Source organism: Danio rerio, chromosome 5 (assembly GCF_052040795.2).
Source record: "Danio rerio strain M-AB ecotype USA chromosome 5, GRCz13ab, whole genome shotgun sequence".
Lineage (NCBI taxonomy): Eukaryota > Metazoa > Chordata > Actinopteri > Cypriniformes > Danionidae > Danio > Danio rerio.
This window is the reverse complement of record NC_141025.1, coordinates 14,376,525-14,387,500: the sequence shown is the minus strand read 5'-3', so window position 1 is coordinate 14,387,500 and position 10,976 is coordinate 14,376,525. Positions and strand designations below refer to the sequence as shown.

The following is a 10,976-nucleotide window of genomic DNA, read 5'->3' as shown; positions in this document are numbered from 1 at the left end:
GGTCGTGCTCCTGCAAGGCTGTTGGGTAACGCCGAGCAGTTTTCTCAATCCGCACTGAACGTCTCACTGGGGTAAAGAAGCGGATTTCGTGACCGTCTACTTGTCCTGGTTCTGCTCCCTGCTGACTTCTTTTCCCCCTAAAACATGGAAGATCTTACTTCAATTACAGTATCTAACAATCATCATGGCTGAGCTGCCATGAGGATGATCACTTGCGCTAACTGACCTTTTTCCACATTTTTTTGTTACAGCCTTATTCAAAAATGGATTTAATGAATTTATTTCCTCAAAATTCTACACACAATAATAGCCCATAATCACAATGTGAAAAAAGAATTTTTGAAATTGTTGCAAATTTATAAAAAAAAACAACTGAAAAATCACATGTACATCAGTATTTACAGCCTTAGCTCAATACTTTGTGATGCACCTTTGGCAGCAATTACAGCCTCAAATCTTTCTGAATATGATGCAAGCTTGGCACACCTGTCTTTGGGAATTTTTGCCCATTCCTCTTTGCAGTACCTCTCAAGCTCTATCAGGTTGGATGGGAAGTGCCGGTGTACAGCCATTTTCAAATCTCTGCAGAGATGTTCAATAGGATTTCAGTCTGGGCTCTTGCTGGGCCACTCAAGGACATTCACAGAGTTGTTGTGAAGCCACTTCATTGACATTTTGGGGTGTGCTTTGGGTCATTGTCCTGCTGGAAGATGAACCGTCCTCCCAGTCTGAGGTCATGAGCACTCTGAAGCAGGTTTTCCTTCAGGATGTCTCTGTACATTGTTGCATTCATCATTCCCTCTATCCTGACTAGTCTTCCAGTGCCTTCTGCTGATAAACATCCTCACAGCATGATGCTGCCACCACCACGCTTCACTGTATGGATGGTATTAGCCTGGTGATGAGCGGTGCCTGGTTTTCTCCAAATGTAAAGCCTGGCATTCACTCCAATTAATTCAATTTTAGTCTCATCAGACCAGAGAATTTTGTTTCTTATGGTCTAAGAGTCCTTCAGACTTTTGCCTTTTGGCAAAATCCAAACGGGAAGTGGCTTACGTCCAGCCACTCTACCATACAGGCCTGATTGGAGGATTGCTGCACAGATGGTTGTCCTTCTGTGAAGTTCTCCTCTTTCCACAGAAGAACGCTGGAGCTCAGACAGAGTGACCATCGGGTTATTGATCACCTCCCTAACTAAGGTCCTTCAACCTCGATCACTCTGCTTATATGGTCGGCCAGCTCGAGGAGAGGTCCTGGTGGTTCCAAATATCTTTAATTTTCAGATAATGGAGGCCACTGCACTTATTGGAACTTTCAGAGCAGCAGAAATTTTTCTGTAACCTTTCCCCTGTCTCGCATGTCTGAACATAATTCCTTTGTCTTCATACTTGGTTTGTGCTTTGAAATGCACTGTCAACCCTAGGACCTTATATAGACAGGTGTATGCCTATTTAAATCATGTCCAATCAACTGAATTTACCACAGGTGACCTCCAATTAAGCTGCTAAAACATCTTAAGAATGATCAGTGGATATAGAATGTACCTGAGCTCAATTTTGAGCATCACAGCAAAGGCTGTAAATACTTATGTACAGGTGATTTTTCAGGTTTTTTTTATTTATAATAAATATGCAACAATTTCAAAAAATCTTTTTTCACATCGTGAAATAAGGCTGTAACAAAGAATGTGGAAAAAGTGAAGCGCTATAAATACTTTCCGGATGCACTGTATGTGTAGTTAACTAGTGATGGAACCTTTAGCCAGGTCAGTTTACTGTACATAATTTTAAATACATGACAATAATTTTTTATAAATGTACATTTTTTTAAAGAAATCTTTTGTTAAATGAAAAGTATAGTATACAGCAGTATTTTGCTTGTTTTTACACATTTAAAATCTGTGGCTAAGAAATAATTATTTATTCATAGTGTGGTCAGAGATGAATATGGTAAATGCTTAATTTTGAGCTCTGAGAAGTCATGTTAAATAAAAACTAATACGACACTATGAAACCATGACCCAATTCCTCATGCTTATTGAGCAAGCTCAAACACGACACACAAAAAGTGAAATGAATGAGGCATGTGGACAAAACAAAATCTAAATCAATTAATGTCAGTCAAATTTATGCATATGAAATATATTTTCCCAACAACAAAGTTGTGGCTAGCGAAAATGCAGAGTGGCTAGTAACATTGGAAAACTAAAAGCCACAATTGTACAGACTTTAGTTCTCTTTAGTGTCTTCAGCCAAGGACTTAAAATTCAGCTTCACAATTATCCTCCTATCCTCTTCCATATTAGTTTAAATTGTACCATTTATGCAAGAACTAAATCTACACTGATTTTAGCCTCTGAATGATTGCATTTCATTTAAGCTATAGTTTACAATTATTTTCTATGTAAAAAATAGCAATAATTAAAAAGTAGTCCAAAAACAATTTTCAATATATTTAAGCTCAGATTAGACTGTGAGAGATGTGTGAGTGTCGTACCCCGGAGTGGCTGTAATTTTATATTTGACAACAGACGAGTCTCCCCTCATTCCACATATAAGGGCACCAACAGGTTTCGGAGTGCACATGAGGTCACCGTCTTCATGTTCATCATCCACTGTGGTCTCTGCCTCTTCAGACTCTTTTGACACAGGAGATTGACCTGAGTGTAAAGATGAAGAAATGATGACAACATGACAAAAAATTAAACACTGTACAGAAAAAAAAAATCACATTTTAATATACGGGAAGTAAGTAAAACATAACGATTACGAAAAATAAATAAATAAATCCTTGATATGCCATCCCTCGAGCCAAATCCAAAATAAAATTGCCGATCACTTTATTTAAATAGTCCATTTGTTGAATTTAAGCAACATTTCAACTAGTTCTCATTAGATTACAAGTAGACTGTTGGGTTGTGGTTAGAGTTAGTGTAAGTTGACATGTACTTGCTACGTTTCTTATAGTCAGTTAAACGTCTTTTAAAGGAGCAGTATCAACAGATATTAAGCAGACAGTCTACTAATACTCAAATAGACCATTAAAATAAAGTGTTACCAAATTGCCTGACATTAAACGGCTATGTTAGACCATTTCCACGTATCATTCCAGAAAGTTCCACGACCTGGGGAACCCCATTTACTGGCTGCAAATCAGCATGTTCACATTATTTCTGAAGAATTATGCGACACTGAAGCCTGGAGAAATGATGCTGTTGAAAGTATTTTTGAATCACAGGAAATTCATAATTTAATACTTTCTAGCTGAAAGTGATTGAGAAATGACAGGTTACTCATCCGCTTACCCTGACTCTGTTTCTTTTTAAGGATCTCAAATATCACAGCGCGCAGCTCGTCCACAGGCTGGAAATAAAAATCAAATCAAAAGAAAACAAGTCTGTTATCCGGAAGTTCAGAAACATCTCATTTATCTGCACATACATATGGATAACTGCAACTTCCTTTTTTCGTAAGTTGACTAAAAAACATCTGGAAATAATTACATGGCATGTTCTTTCACAAAAAGCCCAAGTGTAAAATTCTTTTGAGGATTCTCAGATTACCAGAATACAATTCACAAGCAAATGAAAACACATTAGTTCAACAAGTATGTGTGTGTGTGTGTGTGTGTGTGTGTGTGTGTGTGTGTGTGTGTGTGTGTAAAAGATAAAGAGACTGACCTCCCGCACTACACGGATGGCTTCCTCAAACAAAGACAAGACCTCCAGGTTTCCTTCTCTTTCCATCAGCCTTGCCTGGCAGATCCAGTATTTAGCAAACTTCTGCGCCATCGGCACCCGAGACATCACATCTCGGACCTGCTCTACTGGGAAACCCTGTCAATTGAAGAAAAATTAAAACATTGGAAAAAGTTTGGATGCGTTTCCTGAACACCCAGAGGAAAACATCATCCTAAATAACCTTCATTTTGTATGTATTAAAGTGCCCTTATTATGCAATATGACATGCCTTGCTTTGGAGGTCTTCTACAAAAGGTTTACATGCAGCCAAAATCTTTTTTTGTCTCATAATACACATTTCACAATTTTTTTGATTGTTATAATTGATCAGATCAGAGCTCATCAATGTCTGCAACTTTTTTTTTTTTTAAAGCCGTTTCTGACCATTACATGAATGCTACATCCTTAATGTATTATCTTAGGTAAGGCGAGATCTCATACTTAAAGGTAAAGTGTGCTTCTGCAATGCCAAAGTTATTTTAAGCTTAAAGAATCAGAATCGATACTTAGTATCGGCCGGTCACCATAACAAGGAATCAACCACAAAAATCCTGATCAGAGCATCCTTAATAAACAGTTCTAAAGTTGTGTGTTTATTTATACATTAAACACATTTAAATATAATTTTCTGTTAATTGTCCTTTTAAATTGTAATTTAATATACATTTCATAGACAGATTTCCAGAGTATATACCTGCAGAACCCAGTTTTCACTGTTTCGGGTGTGTGTGTGCGCACTTGAATAGGTTAAGCGCAGAGCAAAAAATAATAATAATAATAATAAATCAGAGTATGGGTCAAAGTACTTGGCCAAATTTTTCCATTTTCCCTTTTTAGTTTCTATTTTTTTTTTTTTTTTTTTATATATGCAACCACTCACCGGATTTGGACACCTGCATGTCCTCACATGAGAAAATTAACTCAACTAAACAAATGTCAAAATGTTTGTCACAACTAAATTTACGTTATGTCTTAACCCGAGCAGAGGTTTCATAATTTGTCAGTAGTAAGAAAACAAAAATGTGAAATGCTGACACACCGTCTACCAGTCAGAACAAGTATGTCAAATACAAACATCTTGGTATGTGACTTAGTGCCAGTCAGATTTGGCTGTGAAGAGAATCAGATTTCCATTGAAGAACATGCTTTATTGCATCACAGTGATGCACAGTTTCCTAAAAAAGGTAAATACCTGTTGTAATAATTGAATGCAGTCATCTAATGATCGTTCCACAGCGAAGACAATGTCTTGACCTTCATCTTCATTTTCCATTGATGTCCAGTATGGCTGAGGTATAGCTGAGACTGTCTTCCTCCTCACCAGCCGAACAGGCATGGGGGGACGTTTATATGTGATGCCCCTTGACTCGCGCCACTCCTGGAGTTTACGCCTGCAGACATCAATAATGTTAATGGCTAAAAACCTTTTTTAGTTTTATGCCTTACCCAGAATATAAAAAAAACATATAAACACATTTAGATCATTTACTTTAATCATTACTATTGAACTGACTTTCAACCAGCACAACAAAAACATGTTTCTGAAGACAATCACCTTCTACTGCACCTTTAAGTAGCTCTGAAAAAATACTGTTCATTTTAATACTATTAAATAAATAAATGATTTCAAAACATGGCTAATAAAAACATCATTTTTTCTAGGGAGATACGCCATAAGAAATATCATCACAAAGCTCAACAATAATATTGCTTATTTTTCCTATTATCGTGGAGCCCAAATGTGCATGAAATTTGAGGAAGATTGATGCTTGAGGGACATAGCTGAAAAGCACGCTTCCAAAAAACAAATGAAGTAAACTCACAGTCTTTCCTCCTGAGCTTCGGTCAGCCTTTTCTTTCCATCTGCCGGGGCTGTTCGGACACCCTGAGTAGAACTGGGACAGATACTGGATTTAGGGGTCTGAAACTGGACCGCAGGCTTGGTGTGGTTGGATCTCATAACAGGCTGCTGGAGCTCTTTGAGTTCAGATGTAGTTTGCGGCAGTACACAACTCCTCGTGTTTCGACTAGGTAGTTTGGTAGAAGCAGCGGCATTACTTGCTTTAAGAGTAGCATGCTGTTTAGTTGTGATGGTTGCTGATCCTTTGAGGTTTGCAGCTATAGAAGACACAATTGCTTTTTTGCCATCAACTTTCGTGGTGATGCACGAAATATCCTTTCTTTGATTAACGTCTGATCTGTTTGTAGCTGAATTTGGTTTCTGATTAATGCGCTGAGAATTGACGTTGAGTGTACCAACTGGCACAACACTTTGACTTCTAGGTCGCTGTGCTGGTTTTGCCTGGACGTTAGATACACTAGTTTTTGTTTCTCTGTTTGTGACAGGGTTATGTGATTGAATTTTTGTGGCTTTCGTGATCATGCACGAAACATCCCTCCTCTGGTTTATATCTGATCTGTTTGTTGCGGAGTTTGACTTCCAGGTAATGAGTGCAGGATTTCTGCTAAGGGTGCCATACTTTGGTACACCACTTTGGCATCTGGGTTGCAGTGTTGGTTTTTCTTGGGTTTTAGAAATATTTTTTGTCTGAATTTTTGTCCCAGTAGTGTTGAGCGGTCCCCGGCTCTTCAGAGTGGCAGTTGTGGTTGTCTTGATGTTCCATTCTGTTAATTTCTTACTTAAAATCTTTGCTGACTTGAGCTCTGTCTTTGAATTATATGTTGGATCAGTGCATTTAAGGGAAGATTTTATATATACAGAGTGTGAAGGGCCACAGATTGAAACCAGACTTGATTTCTGAGACTTATGTGCGACATGGGAAGCTGGCTGAGCTTTATTTTGGCCATTTTGAAGGATTTGTGGATGAGTCCTTGTTGTGCAAGTTTTCTCAGCTTTGTGCAGTAGCTTGGGATTTTGAAGAGAAGCTGTTCCATTGTTTTTTGTCCTCAAAGCATTAAAGTTGGCCTGTTGAGTATTACAGAGTTTACTGGAAAACTGCACCGGGGCTTTGGCTAATGAATGGATGTTCAGGCCTTTTTTTAAAGATGTGTTTTCATCAACCCCAGACAGTGTCTTCACTCTCTTCACTTCTTTTGCATTTGCACCACTGATGCCACAATTCTCCTTTTCATTGCCAGTCTGACAGAAACAGAGACATATCAGTTCAAAAATCTACTCTTTTAACATAAAAAAATAGCACAAAACATCAAGCAATTTATTTAACTTACGATTTTAATCTTCTGATTATTTACAGCAGGCTTATCTGTAACAGGTTTCCCTTTCAGATAAGGTCTTCAGGAAGAAAAACACATTCAGAACATAAGTGCAAAAAAATCCGGTGGTTATAAATACTGAAAATAAGACTTGAATTTCTTTCAAATGTAAAATAAATAAATAAATAAATACACATTTAAAACTGTTACACTCTGAAATAACCTTTAGACCACTTACTTCGGATTAGGTACTTTCAGTCTTCCTTTTGCTGCCAAGTATTCAGCCAATTTCAATTTGCGAAGCTCTGGATTTAAAAATAATAATAATAAATGTAAATACAAAAACAAATACCAAAAATTGCATTTTAAAACCTTTACAGATGTTGTAGTTGTAGTCTTAAGCATTTCTTCCCCATGTATTAGGGCTACACGATATTGGAAAAATCTGATATTGCTATATTTTGTTTTTCTGCTATAAATTTACACAATGTGATTTAAATAGATCTATTTGAAAGCTGTCTGTGGAGTCTAACAGTATTCAGACACAGAAATTGAATTAAAACAGATATAGATGGATGGATGGATAGAAAGATGGAAAACATAATCATGGATAAATTATGTAATAATAGATAGATAGCAAGATAGATGGACATAGATGAATAAGATAGATGGATGATGGATAGATAGGTGGATGGATGAAACAATAATAGATTGATGTAATAACAGATGGGTGGAGAGATGGATTGACAGAATCTTTCTTTTGCTGTCAAGTATTCAGCCAATTTCAGTTCAGTAAAAATATTTTGTTTTCACCTTTAGAAGTAACAAGTTAAAATTAAAAGTTTTAAATGTAGATATTTGGACCATAAACAAGACAAAAATTCAAAGAAAAAAAAACTTTGTTTCAGAAATCATTTAAAATTCTGTATAAATAATTAAATACAATTAATCTTTACATTATAAACATAATAATATTTTGTGAAATGCTCGTACAGTCACAGACCTTAAGCGACTCTACAAACAACATGTTCTGTGGCTCCTGGTCGACTATAATTCAGACTCAACATTGCAAATTTTGCAATGTATGAGACCATACCGATGCTGAAACAATTTATTGTACAGCACTATTATGTATGTTTATTAAATTGATTGCCAGTATATTATACCAGATAATGTAACAAGTCTGTTATTGTTGCATGATATAATGATGTCGTTTTAAAAGCTTATTCATATATTGCTTAGTCTACCCACAAGCCTTTTGGATTATGTCCTAAAATGGTTAAGGCTGAGTGGGGTTTACATGTTCTCCCTGTGTTGGTTTCCTCCGGGTGCTCCGGTTTGCCCCACAGTCCAAACACATGCGCATGTGAATTGAATAAACTAAATTGGCCATAGTGTATGTGTGTGAATGAGTGCGTATGGATGTTTCCTAGTACTGAATTGCAGCAGGAAGGTCATCCACTGTGTAAAACATGTGCTGGATAAGTTGGCGGTTCATTCCGCTGTGGCGACCCCTAATAAATAAAAGGACCAAGCTGAAGGAAAACGAATGAATAAAATGGGTAAAGGCATAGTTTACATCTTGACAGTCATGAATAATGTGACTTTCTGTATTACACCTTTACAATTGTGAATTAATTTACAATAATTTGCACGCGTCTTGAATTAGCTCATATTTAAGGAGACAAAATCAGCACTTTTGACAACATGACTAGTTTTAACATTCGTAAAAAGGCTACAAATGTTCGGAAATGGTGACCAGGTACAGAACCTAAGATGCAGTGATATAAATAACACATTTCAAATGTTGGTATTGATGGAGAAATAAAATTCTCATCGTAGCACTTGTGGTTTCACTCATTTTACATCACTTTACATTTAAAAAGCGGGTTTTATTGTCAAAACATCCCTTTATAATGCTAAAGTATCGGCCCGTTCACTCAAACACGCACACAGGGAAGCTAAGTTAATATACACAACATTTAGGTTAAACCACATTCCACTGGTTATATTAAATAAAATCTTAACACGTAACGCTAAGTCACTTCATGAGTTCCGATTATAAAAATAAACACCAGTAAATTAACAGGAACAGAAAACATTTACAAATGTGTTCGTGATATACAACTTAGCACTAACGTTAGCCTAACTGAGTGTAAACAAAACAGCGCTTTACCTATCTTAGATAGCTTAGACGACGTCACGTCTTCATCAGTCATCGTTTCCATCGCGTTATCCGAACATCCACCGAATATTTAAGCAAAATAAATGTTGTTATTATTAATAAATGTATCCGCGATTATATTAGCACACACTATTGCTAACGCTGCGTTTACATTCTTAAGCCAACTGACGCTTGAATTGTGCGGGGAAACGCCCATCTCAAAGCCCATTGGCTTATTCAAAACTTTGAAGCGCGACTATTGGTTCGTCAGGTTTGATGATTCATACGAGTTGTTATTGCTGATGATTCGTCATGTCTAACGATATATATTTTATGTACACAGTGTTGCCAATTTAGCCATTTTTCGTAGTACTCTAGCAACATTTTTGTTCCTCAAAAACCACCTGGCAATAAATGTAGCATTTATTTGGCTAATTAAAGTGACAGTGGATTAATAATGAGCAAAAACTATAGACAAAACACATTGGATGACAGTAAAAGAAGTAGCATTTTTACCCAATAGACCATTTCAATGTGGGTATGCCATTGGCCATTGAACATTTCCTTATTGTTGTCAAACTATTTAAATAACTGTAACAAGAGGCAATCCAATCGTATCTCAAAGTTAAAACAGCTGTCGTAAAGTTATTTACCAATATGTGGACCTTTTAGGATTCTCGGGAGCTACACTCGCTGAAAACAAGGTACAGGAGCGGTCACTAGGGCAGTAACATTTTAAAAGATACATATTTGTAGCCAAATAGTCCAAGTGGTATGGGGTTTTATTTGTGCCAAAATTCCATGGAGTTCCATTTGTGCCAAAATTCCCTTGCCTGTTTTCTGCTTTGTACTTCCCATTTGTCTTCGTCTACTGTCATTGCCCACATGTTCAGGAAAGTCAGCATTGTTGTCGTACATGTTGTCTGTTGATGTCGTTTTAATCTGTCGTCCTGTCGGTTTTTCTCTGTTTTGTACTGTCATATTCAATGGGGTATTCTGTCATCTGTTGTCCCTATTGTTGTCTATTCATCTTTTCTTTCATCCTTACTGTTGTATATGCTGTCGTTTATACTGTCATTCTTACTGTCATCTATGCTGTCATTACCATCGTCTATGCAATCATCATATGCTGAGGGTAAGGATGACAGAAAAGACGACCATAAGAACGACAGCATATACAACAGTAAGGATGACAGTAAAGATGAATAGACAACAAAAAAGGACAACAGACCAGATGACAGAATACTCCATAGAACATGAGAGTACAAAACAGTGAAAAAACGTCAGGACGTCAGATTAAGACGACATCAACAGACAACATGTACGTCAACAATGCTGATTTTCCTTAGCATGTGGCCAATGAGTGTAGACGAAGACAAATGGGAAGTACAAAGCAGAACGAGGGTAAGGCAATTTTGGCACAAATAGAACCCCATATAAAAGTGCATGTTACCCAAATGTACCTAAAAAGTACCTTTGAGGTACTATTATGGACCCTTCAGGTACAAATTTGTATCTTTAAAAAAAGGTACTGCCCCAGTGACAGCTCCCGTACCTTTATTTCTGAGAGTGTATGGAAAACAGGACCATTGTTATTGTTTACCTCCCTCAAAATTGTCTATTTGTACATTGATAATATCCACTGAGTTCAAATTAATTTAAATTATTTAAAAAAATTCAACAAATATTTCAAACCACTTTTTCTGAGTCAAATAATATGATAAATTTGAGTCCCATATAAAACAATTTATAGTATCAGTTTTGATTAAAAAGAAAAAAGTTGTATGTGTATGTAAAAAAAATGTCTGTGTTGTATATTACATAAAAATGCAATTTTGAGTTGCAGTTATCTAATGACATCATTACGCAATGACATCACAGCGTCATTTAGCTACTTCA

General features: G+C 36.6%; 1 protein-coding gene across 1 annotated transcript in view; it reads right to left on the bottom strand.

The window, feature by feature from the left end:
• ckap2l (cytoskeleton associated protein 2-like) overlaps positions 1 to 9,289 on the bottom strand; it is a 10,147-nt gene extending 858 nt beyond the window's left edge. Inside the window, exons 1-9 of the mRNA NM_001126431.3 lie at positions 9,090 to 9,289; positions 7,152 to 7,218; positions 6,929 to 6,992; positions 5,563 to 6,839; positions 4,932 to 5,130; positions 3,680 to 3,835; positions 3,305 to 3,362; positions 2,497 to 2,659; positions 1 to 137 (exon numbers count right to left, since the gene is read on the bottom strand). The exon at positions 1 to 137 is cut by the window's left edge and continues 858 nt beyond it. Of these exons, the coding sequence (NP_001119903.3) occupies positions 1 to 137; positions 2,497 to 2,659; positions 3,305 to 3,362; positions 3,680 to 3,835; positions 4,932 to 5,130; positions 5,563 to 6,839; positions 6,929 to 6,992; positions 7,152 to 7,218; positions 9,090 to 9,141 (2,173 nt within the window). The 5' untranslated portion in view covers positions 9,142 to 9,289. The remainder of the gene's footprint in view (positions 138 to 2,496; positions 2,660 to 3,304; positions 3,363 to 3,679; positions 3,836 to 4,931; positions 5,131 to 5,562; positions 6,840 to 6,928; positions 6,993 to 7,151; positions 7,219 to 9,089) is intronic.
• Positions 9,290 to 10,976: the final 1,687 nt, after the last annotated feature.